The following is a 22,742-nucleotide window of genomic DNA, read 5'->3' on the forward strand; positions in this document are numbered from 1 at the left end:
CATGCAATCCGGCTGGAGATCGGGGCCCCTCCTTTCGCAGGGATTGCATTGCACGCCTCCCCCCTCCCGAGATCAGCCTTCCTGCCTTTTACTATGGGAAATGCGGCGGGGGGGCGGGGGGGGGCTTCCTGCAGAGGGAGCACCGACAGGGTTTGCATTGCAAGAGCTCCTTTGCAGCTGTCAAGAGATGCTCAGCTCCCCTGCCCCCCCCTTGGGTGCCTTTGAGGCAATAAAAATGGGAGCCCCCCCCCCCCAGGGCTGGGACCTGAACCCCCTGGCAGGAATCCCTGGGGCGCTGCGATTCTGGCTTGGCGGGTCCCCTTTGGGGGGAGAGTGGGGAATCCATGGAAGGGTTAATTTTTTTTATAAAAAATTAATTTAATCTATTAGTTGCTTTCTCTTGCTCAGGGCAGCCCAAAGTGACTTACAACCAGTTGTTGTTGTTGTTGTTGTTGTTGTTGTTGTTGTTGTTGTTGTTGTTGTTGTTGTTATGTTCCACGGTGACGCTCCAAGGCCTTCTTTGTCGTGTTTCCTGTATTTGGGGGGCAGAGAGAAGGCTGTTCTCAGGGCCTGCTCCACCACGAGGGAAACTGAGGCAGCCCCCTCAGGCAGGTGATGCAGGGAGTGGCAAGGAGGGGAGGGAGCGGAGTCCCATTTGGCCAGCCCTGATTTAACCCTCTATCCTCTTGTCCAGTGGAAGGTGCTGTCCCTTTGCCAGTGTCCCAGACACAATGCAGCCGCCTTGGGAAGTCAATGGTGCAGGATGATTTGGGAATGTGTGCAGTTGGTTGGACTGTATCAGGAAGATGTTGGAGATCACGGAGGAAGGAGGAAACGAAATACAGATATTCAGCATTTTCAGGGGAGGGGGAAGAAGGGGAAAGTGTGTCCCCCCAGATAAGACTCCCATCCTCCCTGGCCATGGGCCATCCTTGCTTGGGCAGGTGGTGCTTTGAGTCCAACCACATCTGGAGGGCCAGAGGTGCCTCAGCTCAGCATAGAAGGTTCCTCTAGGGCTCAGTGTTACTTGGGAGTTAGTGAAATTGGATCTTAAGGGTTCTTGGGACATTTCCAAGGGATTGTGATTGGTATCCAGACCAACAACAAATGTTTATTCGGCTTTACGCCCATCATGGAACACAACACAACAAAACAAATCAAATAAAACAGCGGACTCGTACAAACCACAAGTAGTATAACACAGTTCGCAACTCACAAGGACGGATAGTAGCCATTCATAAAAAGTTTAAGATTAAGATTAAAAAAATTTGGCACTACACTAAAATCAATATCTGATGTCATTATAGATAATTCTTATAACTATCAATAATCAGCTAACATTCCCTAACACTATAAAGCCAAGGTGTCCCCACTGAGCAGTTTATCAACCCTGCTGGCCGCTGGGGAAGACCTTCAGAAGGAAATGGTTTGCCCCCAAAGTTGCTTCCTTCCTTCCTCCGCTGCTGCTGCTGCCCACACTAAAGGAATATCTGGATGAAATCCCAGGGATGTCTGGCTCCTATTACAAAGAGATCCAGTTGATATTCTAGAAAAAAGTGTGGCTAAGATTCTGAGTCACAATCGTGGCTGAGAAATACAGCCAGGGAATATGAAACTGATTTGAAGATTGGTTTCTTCTTTACACATTGTTGTTGTTGTTGTTGTTCTTGTTATTTTACATTCAGCTGTACACACCACTGGTTTCATCTTCTTTCTATTCTTTCCCACACTCAGTGTTATTCACCATTAATACTCACCTTTTTCAGTGTCTCACAGATTTTTATCTTGTGATCTTCAGATGAAGAGAGGTATAACAATTTAATAAATAATTCCCAGTTGGAGCAGAGCTAGAATATCTAGAAGCCCTTGGCCACCCACTGCAAAGGAGGAAGAACAGCGAGAGAGGCCTGGACAGGGAATCTCTGCTAAGATAAGCCAGTGTCAGGAGGCGGGTGCGAGACCCGGTGGCATATAATTATTATAAATCATAATTGGGGTGGGTGTCTCAATCTGGCCTTCCCAGCAGTCAGGCTCCAGCTGCTTTCCTTCTGCATCTCCAGCTCTCTCCATTCCATAATGCAAGGCTGAGAGATGGAGGTCCAACCCCTAGAACATTCTCCAACTGAGCACCAAGCCTTGTCACTAGACATATATGGGTCTCCCAAAATGGTCAGTATGCACCTCCTGAGTCCAAAGGGACTGTGCAGGTGATGAATAAAGATCTAGAGGTCGAAGGGGACAAAATGTGGCCCAAGGGGTGGAGGGTTATAGTGCAGCAGATGAAGAACTTCATGATGAATTTAGGATCCTAATTAATATTGGCCAGGTTCATGGAACATAGAGCAGCTCCCGTTCCTGTGAGAAACCACTTTTTATAAAACGTAAACCCCACAGTTCAACCGTATTCTAAGATAATGCTGCTTCATTAATGCTTAATGTAACTGTTATAAGGGGTTACTTGTGCGTAAGTTGCCATTACTGCTGGGCAGATTGCCTGGCTAACTTTGCCTCGGCTGACAGCCTTTCACTCCGTGGCCGTTCAGTCGCTTGCAGAATCCGTCAGTGGGCGTTTCTTGAACCTCTTCCAGCAAAGAAGTTGTTTGACGCCCAGTCTCCGCCTACTCTTCCTGCGCGGAAATCTTCTGCACAGGGAAGGAGTGGGCAGTGGCGTGTCCGTGCTCTCCCCACTAGTTTTGGGCGAAGAGTCTTTGAGACCCCTCTCCGAATCTATCTCATGATATACTCCCCAAATTTTCCCATTTTAAAGTTGAAAATATTCAACTGAGCGACCACCTACCGTTGGTCGCCACAATGATTATAGACTGGACCCCAGATGGAGACAGACATCCAACACATTTGATTGTGAATTCAGTACTGCAAGTCAAAAGTGTAAAATGGTCCGAACTACAGGCTCAAAAATTCTCAGCATATTTCCAACAAGGACTAAAACAAGCATATTCAGGCTTAACTGAGGATTATCATGATTATGACCAAACTCTAAGACTATTCTCGAATCTGTCGGAAGATCTAACGTCTTTTTTCTCTGTCCCGATTCATAAAATAAATCGAACACAAAGGAAGATAGGTGCATTGTGGTTCAACAGTGCTTGTAAACAGGCTAGACCATTTCTTGGTAACATCTACAAAGAGTACAAAGCCTCTGGGGCAACGGTCTTGCCAAAAGAATATTTCCAAGCAAAATCGGCCTACAAGCAAATTCAAAAGGGTGCCAGACTGGAATGGCAAGTGAACCAGTGGTGGGCAATTATAGAAGCCTCATCATCACGGAACTCCAGACAGTTCTGGCTCCTGGTAAATAAAAGAACTAAAAGATACCCTTTAACTATTATTCCCGCCCCGGTTTGGGAATCTTATTTAAAAAATTACTTTGCCACAACTGACTGTATCGTTAACACAAGAGACGGATTTCAAGATCAGTGTGATGGCCTGGGATTCCGATTCAGAGGCTTAACCAGAGGAATCCCAGCCTGCACAGGAGTCCCTGCCTCCAGGGCCGGCTGAACTGGGGCAAGGCCTAGATTCTGAGGAGCCTGCACCTGTGTCAGATCCTCAGGAGCAGGCACCTGGTGAAACCCTTCTGGCCCCAGAGGTGCTTGAGGACTCAGTGGCTACAGGTGAGCCTCCTCCGGGGCCCAGTAACCCTTCGGCCTCTCCTGAACTACAGAGGCTTAGGGCAGAGAGGCGAAGGGAACTGGTTGCTCCCAGGAGGAGTGCTGGCCTAAGGCCAGAGGAGGCGGGGCTCCTGGGGACCGGGACTGCCCCTGGCCTTAGAAGAAGATAAAGGTCAGTCAGCCCGGTCCCAGGTGGTGGGAGCAACGTCGTTGTTGGCTTCAGATCTTCCAGTGTTCCTGTTCCCTGCCCGGCCTCCTGCTTCTGACCTTCCAGCGTTCCTGTTCCCGCCCGGCTCCCAGTTTCGGACCTCGCCTCTCATCTTGAGAACTCTGACTACGATCACGGTACCTTCCCCCCGGGGCCAGCACAGTTTGCTCCCGCCACACCCACACTCCCCCTTCGTTGGGGTGCGTTCGGGAAGAGCCAGAGGCCATGGCTGACCAGGCAGCTGCGCTGGTGGCATTGGCCCAGGAAAACCAGGCCTTGACCCACACCGTTCAGCAGCTAAGCGATGTGGTTGCGGCGCTTCAGCAGCGGTTGGAAGCCTTTCCAGATCCTGGGGCCGACGCCCTAGCTCCAGGCAAGTACCCAGTGGCCTTGCCAGAGAAATTTGATGGGACCCAGGCCAGTTTTCCCATGTTCCTCGCCCAGGCCAAGTTGTACATTCAGGGGCGAGCCCGGAACTTCCCTGATGACCGCACCAAGGTGCATTTTTTAATCAGTTTGTTAAAGGACCAGGCGGCCAAGTGGGCTTTGCCACTGCTCCGGCAAGACTCTCCTTTGCTAACGGACTATGTGGGGTTTTGTAACCACTTAGAGACTGCGTTTGGTAACCCTCTGAAGGAGAGCCAAGCCAATCGGGCGATTCGTCGGTTGAGACAGGACAAGTCCACCGCCGCCGCCTACGCCACAGAATTTCGGCTGTTGGCACAAGACTTGTCTTGGAATGACTCTGCACTACGGGACCAGTATCTTGAGGGACTGTCGGATGAGATACTGGACCAGTTGGCCATGATGGATCGTCCCACCACACTGGATACCCTCATTCAGCGGAGCCTGCAGATAGACGATCGGTTGGAGGACCGTCACCAGGCCCGGGACCGCCAGCACTCCCGGCTCCTAGCGCCAGTCCTTCCCAGCAGGTCCACGCCCACAGCCGAGTTGCCAGTCGAGCCAACGCTGCTCGGGGCTGCGCGACCTCGGCTCTCCCCCTCGGAGAAGTCGCGGCGTCGGGAGGGGAACCTGTGTCTTTACTGCGGTGGGGGTGGACATTACGCCCGTTCCTGTCCCAAGAAGCTACCAGTCGCAGGGAGACCGCCAACCTCGGTAGCCGAAGGCCCAAGCAACGTGGGGTCCCAAACTATGCAAGAAGGGCCCTCACCAGTGGAATTGCGACATCTCATGGTACCGGTGCGTCTCTACCCTCCAGGTGGTCCCTGGATTCTTACCCATGCTTTGGTAGATTCGGGGGCAACCCGCTCCTATATGGACGCTGCCTATGCCGCTCATCATCAGGTGCCACTTCAGAACAAGCCAGAACCGGTACAGGTGGAGGCAATTGACGGACGGCTCCTGCATTCGGGTGCTGTCACTCGGGAGACCCAGCCCTTGGTCCTGTGTCTCCAGCAGCACCGGGAGGTGCGAACCTTGGACATTGCCTCCATGCCCCGGTTCCCCCTGGTGCTCGGAATGGACTGGCTGGAGGCTCACAACGTTCAGATTGACTGGGTCAAACGGACCGTGCACTTCCCATACCCATGTTCCCATGCTCAGTCCGAGATGCTAGCGGCCGCACCCACGGAGGAGGCAGCACCCACGCTCCCAGCCGTGTACCGGGATTACCAAGACGTGTTCGAGGAACGGGGGGCAGACCAGCTGCCGCCGCATCGGTCTTTTGACTGCGGCATAGACCTCCAGCCCGGAGCGCCCCTACCGGTGAGTCGCTTATACTCTCTAACAGAGCCAGAGCGCGAGGCTTTGCAGGACTTCTTGCGCAAGAACCTGGAGCGTGGTTTCATTAGGCCTTCTACCTCACCCACCGCTACGCCAGTGCTCTTTGTTAAGAAGAAATGTGGGGAGCTCCGCCTTTGTCATGATTACCGGGCCCTGAACAAAATTACCATCCCAGACCGGTACCCCTTGCCCCTTATCTCGGAGTTGCTGGAGCGGGTGCAAGGGGCACAGGTGTTCACCAAGCTAGACCTCCGGGGGGCCTACAACTTGATTCGGATCCGAGCCGGGGATGAGTGGAAGACAGCATTCGGGACCCGGTACGGGCAGTTCGAATACCTGGTTATGCCTTTCGGTTTGTGCAACGCGCCTGCTGTGTTCCAACGGTACATCAACCACATGTTCCAGGACTTGCTAGACAAGTACGTGGTGGTGTACTTGGATGACATTCTGGTTTACTCCCGTGACCCGGCTCACCATGAGCGACATGTCCGGACCGTGCTGCAGCTTTTGCGCGAGCACCGTTTGTATGCAAAACTCAGCAAGTGCGAGTTCCATCAGCGGTCCGTGGACTTCCTTGGTCACCGGCTCTCTCCAGATGGGGTGCAGATGGATCCTGGGAAGGTGGCAGCGGTGCGAGAATGGGCGGCACCACGGAACCGCAAGGACCTACAGCGTTTCCTGGGGTTCGCCAACTATTATCGGACCTTCATTGCAGATTATGCTCATCGCACCACCCCGTTGACCCGGCTACTGCGCCCGAAGACGCCGTTTTCCTGGGACAAGGAGGCAGAGGAGGCGTTTCAGGGGTTGAAGGCCTGTTTCCAGAGAGCGCCGATCTTGTGGGGGAGGAAGGGAAAGGAGAATGTTAGCCGCTTTGAGACTCCTTAAAGGGAAGTGAAAGGCGGGATATCAAATCCAAACTCTTCTTCTTCTTCTTCTTGCAACATCCTGACCCCTCTCAACCCTTTGTGGTGGAGACCGACGCCTCCAGTACGGCTCTCGGTGCCGTCTTGTCTCAGCAGTATGGACCTGAAGCGCCACTCCTACCCTGTGCCTTCTATTCCCGCCAGCTCCTTCCAGCGGAGCGTAACTATACCGTGTGGGAGCGGGAACTACTGGCCATCAAGGTGGCCTTTGAGGTCTGGTGCCACCATCTTGAGGGGGCACGACATCCGGTGGAGGTGAGAACCGACCACCGGAACCTAGAGTACCTCCAGACCCCCCGCAAGCTGAACCAAAGGCAGATCCGGTGGGCGTTGTTCTTTTCCCGGTTCCAGTTCCGGATCCGCTACATCCCTAGCTCCCAAAACCAGAAGGCGGATGCCCTGTCCCGGAAACCTGAAGACAACGCAGACACGGTACAGCAAGCAGTACCCACCACGATCCTACCACCAGCTGCGTTCCTGGCCACCCAGGAGGCGGAGCCACTGCAGGCTCGGGTGCGGGAACAGCAGCGGGTCGACGCTTGGGCCCAGGAACGACTCCGGGAGCTGGCTGAAGGGTCCAGCCCTCAGTATCCGGGGCTGGTCCTGCATCAGGGCCTTCTGCTGCACCACGGTCGCCTGTACATCCCGCCAGGGCCACTGCGGCTGGAGGTTCTCCGGATGACCCATGATGCCCCAGCCGCGGGACACTTTGGACGGTATCGCACCACCCATCTGGTAAGCCGTGAGTTTTGGTGGCCCCGCCTGAAGGCTGATGTGGCTCGCTACGTTGCTGGTTGTGATGTCTGCCGGCGCGCCAAGGGCCCTACCGGGCGACCCCCCGGCCTACTTCAGCCATTGCCAGTTCCACCACGTCCTTGGCACACGGTTTCGCTGGACTTTGTAGTGGACTTACCCCCGTCTCGTGGCTGTACCTGCCTTCTAGTTTCCTCTGACCATTTCACTAAGATGGTGCACTGTGCCCCCTGCCCATCTGTACCCACAGCCAAGGAAACCGCTCAGCTGTACCTTCAGCATGTCTTCCGCCTGCATGGCCTACCTGAGCGTGTGGTGTCCGACCGGGGCGTTCAGTTCACATCCCGTTTCTGGCGAGCATTGCACCAGACCCTCGGGACAGAGGTCTGTCTCTTGTCAGCCTACCACCCACAGACCGATGGCCAGACGGAACGGGCAAACGCGGTGCTGGAGCAGTATCTCCAGTGTTACTGCAGCTACCAGCAGGATGACTGGGTCAACCACCTAGCATTGGCGGAGTTCGCCTACAACAACGCGGTGAATGCGTCCACCCAGCAGACCCCGTTCCAGGCCAGTTAAGGTTATCATCCACGGCTGTTTCCAGATGTGCTGCCGGCATCCGCGGTCCCTGCGGTGACGGAGTGGCTTCAAGAGCTCCAGTCCCAGCATCAGCTTTTGGTGGAGCAACTGCACCAGGCCAAGGAGGCGTACAAGGCCCAGGCCGACCGTCACCGCCAGGTGGGGCCGGAACTTCGCGTCGGTGACCTGGTATGGCTCTCCACTCGCCACCTCCACCCCTCTCGACCTTCGCGGAAGTTGGACGCCCGTTTCACTGGCCCATTTCCTATCGTGGACCAAGTCTCACCTGTGGCATTCCGTCTCCGGTTGCCCGCAACCCTGAAGGTTCACCCGGTCTTCCACAGGTCCCTTCTGAGTCCGGTGGCCCCACCCGACGAGTTCCACCCGAACCGTCCCTGACCGCAACCAGTTTTGGTTCAGGGAGAGCCTGAGTACGAGGTGGAACGCATTCTGGACTCCCGATACCGCAGGGGAAAGCTGCAGTATCTCATTGACTGGAAGGGGTATGGACCGGAAGACCGTTCCTGGGAACCAGCGGCCAACGTCCACGCGCCTGCCTGCCTCCGAGAGTTCCATGCGGCGTACCCCGGCAAGCCGGGTCCGGACCCTCGATTGAGAGGAACCAGAGGAATCCCAGCCTGCACAGGAGTCCCCGCCTCCAGGGCCGGCTGAACTGGGGCAAGGCCTAGATTCTGAGGAGCCTGCACCTGTGTCAGATCCTCAGGAGCAGGCACCAGGTGAAACCCTTCTGGCCCCAGAGGTGCTTGAGGACTCAGTGGCTACAGGTGAGCCTCCTCCGGGGCCCAGTAACCCTTCGGCCTCTCCTGAACTACAGAGGCTTAGGGCAGAGAGGCGAAGGGAACTGGTTGCTCCCAGGAGGAGTGCTCGCCTTAAGGCCAGAGGAGGCGGGGCTCCTGGGGACCGGGACCGCCCCTGGCCTTAGAAGAAGATAAAGGTCAGTCAGCCCGGTCCCAGGTTGCGGGAGCAACGTCGTTGTTGGCTTCAGATCTTCCAGTGTTCCTGTTCCCTGCCCGGCCTCCTGCTTCTGACCTTCCAGCATTCCTGTTCCCGCCCGACTCCCAGTTTCGGACCTTGCCTCTCATCTTGTGAACTCTGACTACGATCACGGTACCTTCCCCCCGGGGCCAGCACAATCAGCTTCCCCTCTGGCCCCCCACCGATCCGGAAGACATCCACGACTTGATCGTCAAACTCAAAACAGGGAAAGCGCCTGGGCCAGACCTGATCCCGGCAGAAGCTATAAAATACCACGCAGACTGGTGGGCCAAGGTCCTGGCGACCATCTTCGATGCAGTTAACAACTCTGGAATGATCCCGGAAGTATGGAAGGACGCTGTTATCGTTCCAATCCACAAAAAGGGCTCACCAGATGACCCGGGGAATTACAGAAACATCAGTCTGCTCTCAATAGTGGGGAAACTGTATGCCCGCTGCCTGTTGAACAGACTTATCCAATGGGTCGAAGAGAAAAAATTAATTGGGCCCGAACAAGCTGGATTCCGCCCAAAACAGTCAACAATCAATCATATTCTAATTTTACAACATCTTGCCTGGAAATATTCCACCCCAAAGGGTGGCCAACTCTGTGTGGCATTCATTGATCTAAAGGCAGCATTCGATAGTATCCCCAGGAGCACCCTCTGGGAAAAACTCACCCGCTGGGGCATCGACAGAAGGCTTCTCTGGCTAATAATCAAACTCCATGAGAACTCAGCGGCTAGAGTGAGATTCACCCCCGAGGGTGATCTCACCAATTCAATTCCCATTAACAGAGGTGTCCGACAGGGTTGTATTTTGGCTCCACTCCTGTTCAATTTGTTCATAAGCGACATGAGGACTCCCCTAATAGAGGCCCAAGAAAGGATTCATGCACCCCGCCTAGCACTTTATCACTGCCCCTTGTTACTATATGCGGATGACGCAGTCATTCTTTCTTTTTCTAGAGTAGGTCTCAGGAGGGCCTTAAAATTTTTTGGATCATACTGTAACGCAAACTCCCTTACAATTAATTATGGAAAATCTAAGATCCTGATTTTCTCAAAGAGCCGGAAACTCCATAATTGGAGAATTGATGGGAGAGTCATTGAACAAGTCTACAGATTCCAATATTTGGGAGTTTGGTTACAACATAACCTCAGATGGAAGGCCCATGTAGCCTATGTTACAAATAGAGCCAAAGCTATCTCCTTGGCGATTCTTCTTCACCGATGGGGCTCTTCATATCCCATTGGCGCTGAAAGTCTTCAAGGCCAAGGTGATCCCGACAATTGCTTATGCCATCTCAATTTGGGGGACTTTTGCCAACCTATCTCACCTGGAGGTCATTCAAAATCAGTTTTTAAGAGGGATATTGAAACTGCCCAACTGTGTAAGTAATACAGCGTTACGCATGGAACTTAATATTGTATCCCTGGAAAATGCTCTGTGGAAGCACATACTTTGTCACTGGTTATCTCTATGGCACAATCTCCCAAACTTGTACTTGATACAATGTATGTGGAGAGATGATTTCCAGAGCCCATGGGTAAAAAATTTACAGCTGAAAATTACGGCAATGGGAATCTCCCCATCCAAATTACTAGAGCAGGACATAGTCCCAGCTAAAAGATCAGTAACCTGTAAGCTAGAGGAGATGGACTTGCAGCAGAAAATGGTCTTGGGCAATGGTACCTGCTCACCTCTAAATCTTGGTTTATTACCCCTCTTAAGGCTCCCAAACTATTTGAATTCCTTAACTTCTTCAGCTCATAGATATGCCTTTGTAAAGGCAAGATTCAACACCTTCCCATCGAACGTGCTGAGAAATAGATTCTCCAATGGACAGATATCGCTCTTATGTGATTGTAATTGTGGGGCACCGGAATCGTTACATCACATAATTTTTGACTGTGCTCTGCACTTACCGGCCAGGAGCAAATTTCTTGCTCAATATCTTAAGGGAATTGCCGATGATACAATTGAAGCCAAACTGAGATATCTACTAATTGACGATGACCCCCTAAGATCACTCATGGTTGCCAGATTCTTGATCAACATCCTATCCCTAAAGAAGAGAAACGGTCTCCTGTGTGGCTCGGATAACCCCTTTAAACCATGATCTATGTTTTAGGTGATATCACCATTGTTTTAAACCATGATCTATGTTTTAAGCGATATCACCATTGATGTCCGTGATTAATTTATGAGCAGAGGGCGATGTATAGGTTACAAATTTATTGTAATGTATGATGGTCGTCCTTGTTTTTGTTTTGCTTCGGTTCCTGCTTGTCTTTTGTAAGTTTAGGCGATTTTAAATTTGGAGGTCTAAGTATAATATGTTGGTATGGGAAACTGTCGTGTAACGGGCCAATGGCTGTAATAAAGATCAATCCAATCCAATCCAATCCCTCTCCGAATCCTCCATCTCCCTCCCTTCTCTACTGGTGTTGCGCTGAATTCCTTCCCTCTGCTGGTCCCCTCTCCTGCATCGCTCAGGAACCTTGCCTCCACCTCTCTTTCCGATGTCAGTTCCCTGACATCCACCTCCCTCCCAGGACCCCCTCCACCCCCGGCCCAACCCTGTGACGTAACTTCGTCTCCTTCTTCAGCCGACGATGCAGGGAATCCCTGGAAGGAGCTGCCGTCATCCCCCGAGGACTCAAACCCCGCTTCCCACCCGCTCCGATCTCTTCGCGCGGGACAGGCTTCCCAGTCCGATTCCTCCTCCTCTGACGCTTCTCCCCCTTCCTTTTCGGAAGCAGGAAAACCCACAAAATCCTCTTCCTCGTCTGTGGTCCCAAATTGCTCCTCCCAGAATCTCTCTATTGGTTTGGGTTTACCCGGATACCTGTCGTGGAACTGCTCCACAAGATATCCATCATCGATCGCCCCCGCGGGAACCCACGTGTTTTCTGACTCGGGTTCTCCCTCCCAAGCTACCAAGTACTCCACCTGCCACCCCCGCCATCTTGAATCTAGGATTTCTACCGCTTGGTTGTGGTGTTCCCTCTCCTCTACCTGCGGGTGTGTGGTGACTTCTCTCTCTCCCCCCTGGAACTCCCATTTCCCCCCTGTACGGTGAGAGTAGGGACCTATGAAACACCGGGTGTATTTTCATGCTGTCTGGCAACTTGAGCTTGAATGCCACGGGGTTCACTTGCTGTGTTACCTCAAAGGGTCTCAGCCGCTTTGGCCGTAGCTTCTTGCACCCTCCCTTGAAGGGTAGCCCTTGGGTAGACAACCACACCCGGTCTCCCACCCTTATGGTCTCCCTTTCCCGGCGGCGCTTGTCTGCTTGCCTCTTGTAAACTTCCTTGGCCCTTTCCAAGTTCATCTTAAGTTGCTGGTGCAGGGCCTCCATTTCTTCCACAAACTGTTCTGCCACAGGCATGCTCCACTCTTCCTCCCCCCTCCCCGGGAAGGCCCTGGGGTGACACCCATAATTGGCCATGAACGGGCTCATTCCCGTGGACACATGCTCAGCGTTATTGTATGCAAATTCAGCCAGCGCTAGTCTCTCTACCCAATCGTTCTGTCTCTCATTGATGTAGCAGCGTAGGTATTGCTGTAAAATACTGTTCGCTCTCCCGTTGGTTTCCGGATGTCTCGCCGTCGAGAACCCCACCTCCACCTGCAGCAAGTGCATGAGCTTCCTCCAGAACCGCGAAGTAAATTGTTTCCCACGATCCGATATGACCCTCAAGGGAGCTCCATGCAGCCTGAACATTTTGGTTAGCAGATCCACTACTACCATGACTGCTGTCTTCCCTCTAGACTTGGGCAAATCTGTCATAAAATCGATGGATACCACCTCCCAGGGTCTTCCCGGCGTGGGTAAGGGTTCCAGCAACCTTGCGGGGCCAGCCCTCTCCCCTTTAGCCCTTTGGCAGCGGTCACACCCCTGTACATACTCTCGTACATCTTCCGTTACCCTTGGCCACCAGAACTGCCTGGTAACCAGCAACATGGTTTTGTGCTGACCAAAGTGCCCCGCCGTTGGGTTGTCGTGGACCTGTTTGAGCACCCTTCCCCTCAAGGTCTCCCCTGGTACGTACATCGCCCCCTTGTAGTACAGTAGCCCTTCCCTTTCCTCAAAACCTCCCTGGTTTTCCCTCGCTTCCCGGAGTTCCCTGATTCTTGTTTGAGCGAATTCGTCGTTGCGAATCAGCTCGGCTAGTTCTCGTTTCCCAACCAACGCTCCCCCACACACCCATCGTTCCTCTGGGAATACGTGTCTGACTTCCGGTGGTCCCTCTCCTTCCGTGTACTCCGGCTTCTGGGATAGAGTGTCTGCTCTTACGTTCTCCTCTCCCGGCATGTATCGGATCTCGAAGACGAACTTGGAGAACTCCTGTGCCCATCGAATCTGTCTCTGGTTGAGAACTCAAGCCGTTCTCCAGTATTCCAAGTTCTTGTGATCCGTGCACACCTGGATCTTGTGCTGGGCCCCTATTAGCAGATGTCTCCATCGCCGAAAGGCTGCATAAATCGCAAGCAGTTCGCGATCATACACCGTGTAGTTTTGTTCCGACTTGCTTAGTTTCCGCGAGAAAAAGGCGCACGGTCTCCAGCTTTGCTGGACCCACCCCCCCGGCTGCAACAACACCGCTCCGATGGCCCGGTCTGATGCATCTGTCTCCAGCCTCATTGGCTTCTGCAGATCCACGTGCAGGAGTTGCTCCTCCGAAGCGAACGCCTTCTTCAGTCTTTCGAAGGATTGTTGGGCACTTTCTGTCTAGGCAAACTTCTTTTTGCTACTGAGACAATCCGTGATGGGTGCGGTCAAGTGGACGAAGTTCTTGATGAACTTCTGGTAGAAGTTGCTGAACCTGAGGAACCTCTGCACATCCTTCCGTGTTTTGGGGGTCTTCCATTCCAGCACCGCCTGCACCTTGCTGGGGTCCATAGCTAGGCCCCTGTCCGACAACTTGTACCCCAGAAATTCAACTTCTCTGGCGTGAAATTGGCACTTCTCCAGCTTGACCCACAACTGGTGCTTCTGCAGTCTCTTTAGCACTTCCCTGACGTCCTTTACATGCTGTTTCTCATTGTCCGAATAGATTAGGACGTTGTCCAGAAAGGCTACGCAGTTCTTGTACAGCAGGGAACCCAACACATGGTGCATGAAGGCTTGAAAACAGGCTGAGCCTGACTGTAATCCAAATGGCATAACTAAGTACTCAAAGGCCCCCAGGGGGTGAACATGGTGGTTTTCCATTCGTCCCCCTCCCTCATCCTAATCAAATTGTACGCTCCTCTGAGGTCCAGCTTGGTGAAGATTTTCCCCTTCCTCACCTGTGTTAAAATGTCATCAATTCTGGGCATTGGGAAGTTTTCGGGTAAACAAATCCTGTGTCCAGTCAGGCTTCCCTGCGTTGCCTCTGCTTTGAAGCTGACCCGGCAGGAGAGCAGAGTAGCAGCAGCGGTCCTGCGTCCGTGTGAGATGAGAGAGGGATAAATCAAGTCCAAAGACAGATCGGTTCTTATCTCTAGAAGCGTTTATTTACAAGCCATAAATCAGTCTCATTCCATCGGAGCTTTCCGGCATCTCCGTGCTTCCAAAAGCACACACACGCAGCCTCCGAGCCTGAGCTGTGTCTCAGACAGAAGCGAAAGCAAGTCTGAACACTGACACACTTCTCTGCGTCAAGCTCCTCCCAGATACAGGACACCACGGAGTTTTAACCCTCTCAGTTCCAAACTCCGCAGGAAGGTCACGGGTTCTGATACAAGGTTCAAGGCCCTATAATCTACGACTAATCTGGGCTGATTAGTGTGTTTTTTGTCCACAAAGAACACCGGACTGCCCCCCACCGCCTTTGATTCTCTTATGAAACCTCTTTTCAGGTTCTTGTCAATAAAATCCTGCAACTCCTGCATCTCCCGGTCCAACATGGCATACAGCTTACCCACCGGCAGCTGAGCCCCTGGGAGTAAGTTGATTTGGCAGTCAAAGGGCCTATGGGGTGGTAGCCTGTCCGCCTCCTTCTCGCTGAAGACCTCCTGCAGGTCAGCATACTGTGGTGGCACCTCTCCTCTTGGCTCCACTGCCATTCCCGCCACCCTGGCCACCGTCATCCTTGGCTTTCGCCCCCCTAGACAGTGTTCCAAACAGTGACCGTCCGCTCATGCCAAGCCACTACTGGATCATGTAGTGCTAGCCAGCTCCTGCCTAATATTATTGGGGGTCCCGCCAGTGTGGCCACGTGAAAGGCAATGGTTTCCGTGTGCCTGGAAACCCTCATTCTCATTGGTGGGGTCTGATGCGTCACCTCCCCTCCCAGCAGTTCCCTGCCATCTATCGTGGTGACTTGGAGGGGGAAATCCAGGGGCAGTAGGTGGAGTTGGTGCTCTAGAGCGAAGTCCTTGCTGAAGAAATTGCAGGAACTGCCTGAATCCAGCAGTCCCTTCACCTTGACTTGGTGTCCGTTTGGGAGTTCTAGCACCACCTCTATGGCTATTGCTGCCTTGGGGGGGTCTGGTTGGGGCACTTCTATTAGTTGCTGGCCTGGCTGCTGTGCCCGCTGATTGGCAGCCAATCGTTGGCATTTCCCTGCACCTTCTCCTCTTCCCCCTCCTCCTCACCACCAGCGGCTCCCACCATCCCTTGCCAAGCCTTTCTTTGTGGACAGGCCCTGGCAAAATGTCCTGGCCGTTGGCAGAGGAAACACTTCCTGGTGCCTTTCCAATCCTTTCCCTCCCTATTGCATCCTTCACTGGAGTTTGAAACCTCACGCGCGCGCTCTCCATCGATTTCCATTGGCTCAACTGGCTGGGAAGGCTGCCTTGGCATTTCAGGAATGCGGTAGTCAAGGCAACGCTCTCCTCTCCCCTCCCGCTTCTCCAAAGTGCGCACTTCCTGTCTCACTCCTATCGCAAGCACAGCTTTCGTGAATTCATCCATCGACTGCAGGCGGGGCGCGCGGGAAAGCTCGTCCTTCAAAGTTGGAGACAACCCCTCCTCAAACAGCATTTGTATGGGTGGAGAATCTAGGTCCCACTCCAGCCGGTGTATCAACATCGCAAAATGGGACCAGTAGTCTCTAACTGATAGGTTCCCCTGCTTGCACCCCATCAGTTCCCGTCTGGTCACACTCTGTTCCACTTGGCTGTAATACATCGCATCCAAAGCCTGAAAGAACTTCCGAAGGTCCTTCAAGGCAGCATTCTGCGTAGCCTTTAGGGGCCTGACCCATTCACGCACCCCATCCTGCAGATGCCCCATGATGTATGCCACCCTCTCCCCGTCATCAGCAAAGTCATCGTGCTGCAGTTCCAAAGCGTACTCTATTTCCGTTCGGAATGCGTTATAGTCCTGGGGCTTCCCCCCAAACTTGTGTACCAGTCCTGGCACCTTCCTTGCCACGGGGGTGGGTCTGACCTGTGCATCCTGAGCTCACCTTTTATCCAGCCACGCCGTCAGTAGAGCCACACGCTGTTCCAAATCTCGGTTCCTCTCCACCAGATTTTGCACTCCAGCTGCTTGCTCCGCGGCGCCGGCTCCTCCAGTCTGACTCATGGTCTCCTGCCTGTGCACAAGTAACGTTATAAGGGGTTACTTGTGCGTAAGTTGCCGTTACTGCTGGGCAGATTGCCTGGTTAACCTTGCCTCGGCTGACAGCCTTTACTCCGTGGCCGTTCAGTCGCTTGCAGAATCCGTCAGTGGGCGTTTCTTGAACCTCTTCCAGCAAAGAAGTTGTTTGACGCCAAGTCTCCGCCTACTCTCCCTGCGCTGAAATCTTCTGCGCAGGGAAGGAGTGGGCAGAGGCGTGGCCGTGCTCTCCCCACTAGTTTCGGGCGAAGAGTCTTGGAGACCCCTCTCCGAATCCTCCATCTCCCTCCCTTCTCTACGGGTGTTGCGCTGAATTCCTTCCCCTTTACTGGTCCCCTCTCCTGCATCGCTCGGGAGCCTTGCCTCCACCTCTCGCTCCGATGTCAGTTCCCTGACAATTAATTAAGGGTTAGGAAAGGCTGATGATGCATTACCATTATTTAACATTATTTCATCTGTCTTTCCTAAAAATTTGGAACATATGGAGGACAGGAAAGAATGTACGAGACGTCAAAATAAGAGCAGGTGCTAACTGAAGTGTGCAATATTCCTTTGTTCTCTTCCTAGGTTTCCTTTCCCCCCGCTCCTCCCTGTTGAAAGAAGACAATGGAGAAGGCAGTCAAAATTCTGGAGGGCCATGTCCAATGGGAATAACAAAGAAACCATATAAATTCATGGAATGTGAAAAGAGAGAGGAGAAACAATTTGAAAGTATGGAGTGTGGGAAGAGTTTCACTGACAGTGGAACACTTGGAAAACATCAACGGACTCACACAGGAGAGAAACCATTTAAATGCATGGAGTGTGGAAAAAGCTTTGGTTGGAGTTCAAACCTTCGTATACATAAACACACTCACACGGGGGAGAAACCATATAAATGTAAGGAGTGTGGAAAGAGCTTCAATCAGAGTGGAAGCCTTAGAATCCATCAACGGATTCACACAGGGGAGAAACCATTTAAATGTATGGAGTGTGGAAAGAGCTTCAGTCAGATTGGAAACCTTAGAAACCATCAACGAACCCACACAGGGGACAAACCATTTAAATGTATGGAGTGTGGAAAGAGCTTCAGCGATAGTGGAACATTTAGAAAACATCAACAGACACACACGGGCGAGAAACCATTCAAATGCATGGAGTGTGGAAAGAGCTTCAGTCGGAGGGGAAGCCTTAGAATCCATCAACGGATTCACACAGGGGAGAAACCATTTAAATGTTTGGAGTGTGGAAAGCGTTTCAGTACGAATAGAAGACTGAATATTCATCATAAAACTCACACTGGGGAAGAACCGTTTAAATGTATACTGTGTGATAAGAGCTTCACTGAGAGTAGAACACTTAGAATCCATCATCGAACTCACACAGGGGAAAAACCATATAAATGTATGGAGTGTGGAAAGAGCTTCACCGATAGTGGAACATTTAGAAAACATAAATGGACTCACACAGGGGAGAAACCATTTGAATGTATGGAATGTGGAAAGAGCTTTCTTGATGGTACAGCACTTAGAATCCATCAACGGACTCACACAGGGGAAAAACCATTTGAATGTATGGAATGTGGAAAGAGCTTCACTTCTAATGGAGCAATAAGAAGACATCAACGGACTCACACAGGGGAAAAACCATTTGAATGTATGGAATGTGGAAAGAGCTTCACTTCTAGTGGAGCAGTAAAAAGACATCAATGGACTCACTCAAGGGAAAAACCATTAAAATGCATGGAATGTGGAAAGAGTTTTATTGAGAGTAGAGAACTGAGAACCCATTATCAAACTCATACTGGCGAGAAACCATTTAAATGCACTGAGTGCGGAAAGAGCTTCAATCGCAGTGGAACACTTAAAAAACATCAATGGACTCACACAGGGGAGAAACCATTTAAATGCATGGAATGTGGAAAGAGCTTTATTGATGGCACAGCACTTAGTATCCATCATCAAACTCACACAGGGGAAAAACCATTTGAATGTATGGTATGTGGAAAAAGCTTCACTTGTAGTGGAACACTTAGAATCCATCAACGAACTCACACAGGGGAAAAACCATTTGAATGTATGGAATGTGGAAAGAGCTTCAGTCAGAGTGGACAGCTTAGAATTCATCAATGGAGTCACACAGGGGAGAAACCATTTAAATGCATGGAATGTGGAAAGAGCTTCACTGATAGTGGAACACTTAGTGTTCATCAACGGAGTCACACAGGAGAGAAACCGTTTAAATGCATGGAGTGTGGAAAGAACTTCAGTCAGAGTGGAAACCTTAGAATTCATCAACGGAGTCACACAGGAAAGAAACCGTTTAAATGCATGGAGTGTGGAAAGAGCTTCAATAGAAGTGGACACCTTAGCAAACACCATCAAACTCACAAAGCGAAAACAACTTACTTAAATGGAGTGTAGATAGCTCTTCAGTCCTGATGTTCTTACAAAACATCAATGGACTCACAAGGAGGAGAAGCTTTAAGAGTTGAAACCCAACAATCTACCAACAAACTGAAAAAGCAGAAATGATTTGAATGGAAGGAGTGTGGGAAGTTCTTCTATTACTTTATATGTATATAATTTTATATGCAATTTATTTTTATATGGAATTTATTTACAAATTGCTACCTACTTTCCAGATACACATTTATTTCATACTTGACTTCCTCTCCATGGTTTCCCCATAGAATTTTTACACCTTACCTTTTCCACAGCATAGCAACATCACCTACCATTAAAAACCACTAAGTCTCTTTATCATGGCCCATTCTTTCTTCATGGACAGCACTTAAAAATTCAGCCGCTATTAAAGTAATTTGATCATCGCTGTCCGCCAGCAGGTCCTGAACAGTTGGTTGTGTAAACACCTGTCTATTAAATTTTAGGGCCTCAAATAATTGTCTTCTGGTATAACTGCCAAAATCACAGGAAAATAATATATGCTCTAAAGCAGTGTTTCCCAACCTTGTGCCTCCAGCTGTTTTTGGACTACAATTCCCATCATCCCTTGCCACTGGTCTTGCTAGTCAGGGATGATGGGAGTTGTAGTTCAAAAACAGCTGGAGGCACAAGGTTGGGAAACACTGCTCTAAAGTATTGGGTTCCTGTTTTCTGCATTTGCAGAGACGCTCTAATTCTGGAATAGCTAAGTATCTTCCTCTCACTACCACCGAGGGAAACATGTTAAATCTGGCCAACATAAACAGGCCATCTTTGTTTCTTCCCTATGTACATAAAAAAAATCCCTTCCAGGAATTCTCAACTAAAGGGAATTGAATTCTTCTTGAGCGTATCAGCCAGAAACTTATAGCTGGTTCTTTTCTTCAGCAATTTTGAGCATTGTAATCAGTTTTTCTGGTAGTGTGGTTGGAGTTCTTGATCTTGAGTTTCATAAAATCAATCAAACTCCTGGTAGTTTATTTGCTTTTGCATAAGCTGATTTCACTCTGAAAGCAAGAATCTCCATCAAGTCGGTTTTTTCTTTCTTTCTCCTCTTGTTTCTCCTTCTCTACTTTGGTTGAGGGTGTCTTCCTCGTCTGGCCCATAGTCAAGTTCTTGTTAACACCCAACATTTTTATAGCTTTCCACTTTTGGCAGAGTGCTCCGATGTTCCAGTAACCCCAGAGCCTTATGGGAGGGCCTATACCCACACTCTCTCTCCCACCCCCATGGCACCTGCAGTAAAGTTAGTACTTTGCTCAAGCGGAGAGTGAGGCCTTGTGGGAAACCAGCAAGAATTATGGGAACTAGGTCCTGTTGCTTTAACCCATAGACCCGTTGGCTCCAAGGGCGTGAAAGGTTTACTATGGGAGAGGAATTATCTGGGTAATGTGAAGGGTTGACACCTGTGAGGGAAGTTATGGATATCCAGCCGGTGATGTTGTTGTTGTTGTTGTTTAGTCGTGTCCGACTCTTCGTGACCCCATGGACCAGAGCACACCAGACACTTCTGTCTTCCACTGCCTCCCGCAGTTTGGTCAGACTCATGTTTGTAGCTTCGAGAACACTGTCCAACCATCTTGTCCTCTGTCGTCCCCTTCTCCTTGTGCCCTCCATCTTTCCCAACATCAGGGTCTTTTCCAGGGAGTCTTCTCTTCTCATGAGGTGGCCAAAGTCTTGGAGCCTCAGCTTCACGATCTGTCCTTCCAGTGAGCACTCAGGGCTGATTTCCTTCAGAATGGAGAGGTTTGATCTTCTTGCAGTCCATGGGACTCTCAAGAGTCTCCTCCAGCACCATAATTCAAAAGCATCCATTCTTCAGCGATCAGCCTTCTTTATGGTCCAGCTCTCACTTCCATACATCACTACTGGGAAAACCATGGCTTTAACTATACGGACCTTTGTTGGCAAGGTGATGTCTCTTCTTTTTAAGATGCTGTCTAGGTCTGTCATTGCCCTTCTCCCAAGAAGCAGGCGTCTTTTAATTTCGCAACTGCTCTCACCATCTGCAGTGATCATGGAGCCCAAGAAAGTAAAATCTCTTACTGCCTCCATTTCTTCCCCTTCTATTTGCCAGGAGGTGATGGGCCCAGTGGCCATGATCTTCGTTTTTTTTATGTTGAGCTTCAGACCATATTTTGCGCTCTCCTCTTTCACCCTCATTAAAAGGTTCTTTAATCCCTCCTCACTTTCTGCCATCAAGGTTGTGTCATCTGCATATCTGAGGTTGTTGATATTTCTTCCGGCAATCTTAATTCCGGCTAGGGATTCATCCAGCCCAGTCTTTCGCATGATGAATTCTGCATATAAGTTAAATAAGCAGGGAGACAATATACAGCCTTGTCGTACTCCTTTCCCAATTTTGAACCAATGTTGTTCCATATCCAGTTCTAACTGTAGCTTCTAACTGTAGAGAGCCAGTGTGGTGTAGTGGTTAAGAGCGGTAGTCTTGTAATCTGGGGAACCGGGTTCACTTCCCCGCTCCTCCACATGCAGCTGCTGGGTGACCTTGGGCCAGTCACACTTCTTTGAAGTCTCTCAGCCCCACTCACCTCACAGAGTGTTTGTTGTGGGGGAGGAAGGGAAAGGAGAATGTTAGCCGTTTTGAGACTCCTGAAGGGGAGTGAAAGGCGGGATATCAAATCCAAACTCTTCTTCTTCTTCTTCTTCTTCTTGTCCCACATAGAGATTTCTCAGGAGATAGATCAGGCACTCCCATTTCTTTAAAAACTTGCCATAGTTTGCTGTGGTCGACACAGTCAAAGGCTTTGGCATAGTCAATGAAGCAGAAGTAGATGTCTTTCTGAAATGAGTGCAATTGTGCGGTAGTTGGAGCATTCTTTGGCACGGTCCTTCTTTGGCATTGGGATGTAGACTGATCTTCTCCAATCCTCTGGCCACTGCTGAGTTTTCCAAACTTGCTGGCATATTGAGTGTAGCACCTTAACAGCATCATCTTTTAAAATTTTAAATAGTTCAGCTGGAATACCATCACTTCCACTGGCCTTGTTATTAGCAGTGCTTTCTAAGGCTCATTTGACTTCACTCTCCAGGATGTCTGGCTCAAGGTCAGAAACCACACTACCTGGGGTGTACGAGCCATCCATATCTTTCTGGTATAATTCCTCTGTGTATTCTTGCCACCTCTTCTTGATGTCTTCTGCTTCTGTTAGGTCCTTACCACTTTTGTCCTTTATTATGGTAATCTTTCTTCGGGTGAATATAAAACCTGCGTCCAGCCAGGCTTCCCTGCGCAGCCTTCTGTGTCGAGAGCCAGTGTGGTGTAGTGGTTAAGAGCGGTAGATTCGTAATCTGGGGAACCGGGTTCGCGTTTCCGCTCCTCCACATGCAGCTGCTGGGTGACCTTGGGCCAGTCACACTTCTCTGAAGTCTCTCAGCCCCACTCACCTCACAGAGTGTTTGTTGTGGGGGAGGAAGGGAAAGGAGAATGTTAGCCGCTTTGAGACTCCTGAAGGGGAGTGATAAAGCGGGATATCAAATCCAAACTCTTCTTCTTCTTCCGAAGCTGGCCTAGCAGGATAGCAGAGTAGCAGCAGTCCTGTGTGAGAAAAGGAATAAATCAAGTTCAGAGACAGTTCGGTTCTTATCTCTAGTAGCGTTTATTTACAAGCCATAAATCAGTCTCTTTCCATCGGAAACTTCGGCCATTTCTCTGTGCTTCCAAAAGCACACATTCACACAGCCTGCAGCCTCGGAGCTGAGCTGTGACTCTCAGGCAGAAGCGAAAGCAACTCTGCTCACAGACTGTGACGCACTTCTCTGCGTCAAGCTCCTCCCAGATACAGGACACCACGGAGTTTTAACCCTGTCAGTTCCAAACTCCACAATCTTTGTACAAAATGTTCCTTTCATATCTCCGATTTTCTTGAACACATCTCTGGTTTTTCCCATTCTGTTGTTTTC

The 22,742-nt window shown here is 50.7% G+C and overlaps 1 protein-coding gene across 1 annotated transcript in view; it reads left to right on the forward strand.

Annotated features, from left to right (window-relative positions):
* LOC309336364 (uncharacterized protein) overlaps positions 1-18,325 on the forward strand; it is a gene marked incomplete at its 3' end in the record, with an annotated part of 39,727 nt that extends 21,402 nt beyond the window's left edge. Inside the window, exons 2-3 of the mRNA XM_081851984.1 lie at positions 16,963-18,205; positions 18,319-18,325. Of these exons, the coding sequence (XP_081708110.1) occupies positions 16,963-18,205; positions 18,319-18,325 (1,250 nt within the window). The remainder of the gene's footprint in view (positions 1-16,962; positions 18,206-18,318) is intronic.
* Between the last annotated feature and the right edge of the window lie 4,417 nt (positions 18,326-22,742).

This window comes from Podarcis erhardii (genome assembly GCF_964252035.2).
Source record: "Podarcis erhardii genome assembly, chromosome: 2".
NCBI classification, from domain to species: Eukaryota; Metazoa; Chordata; class Lepidosauria; order Squamata; family Lacertidae; genus Podarcis; species Podarcis erhardii.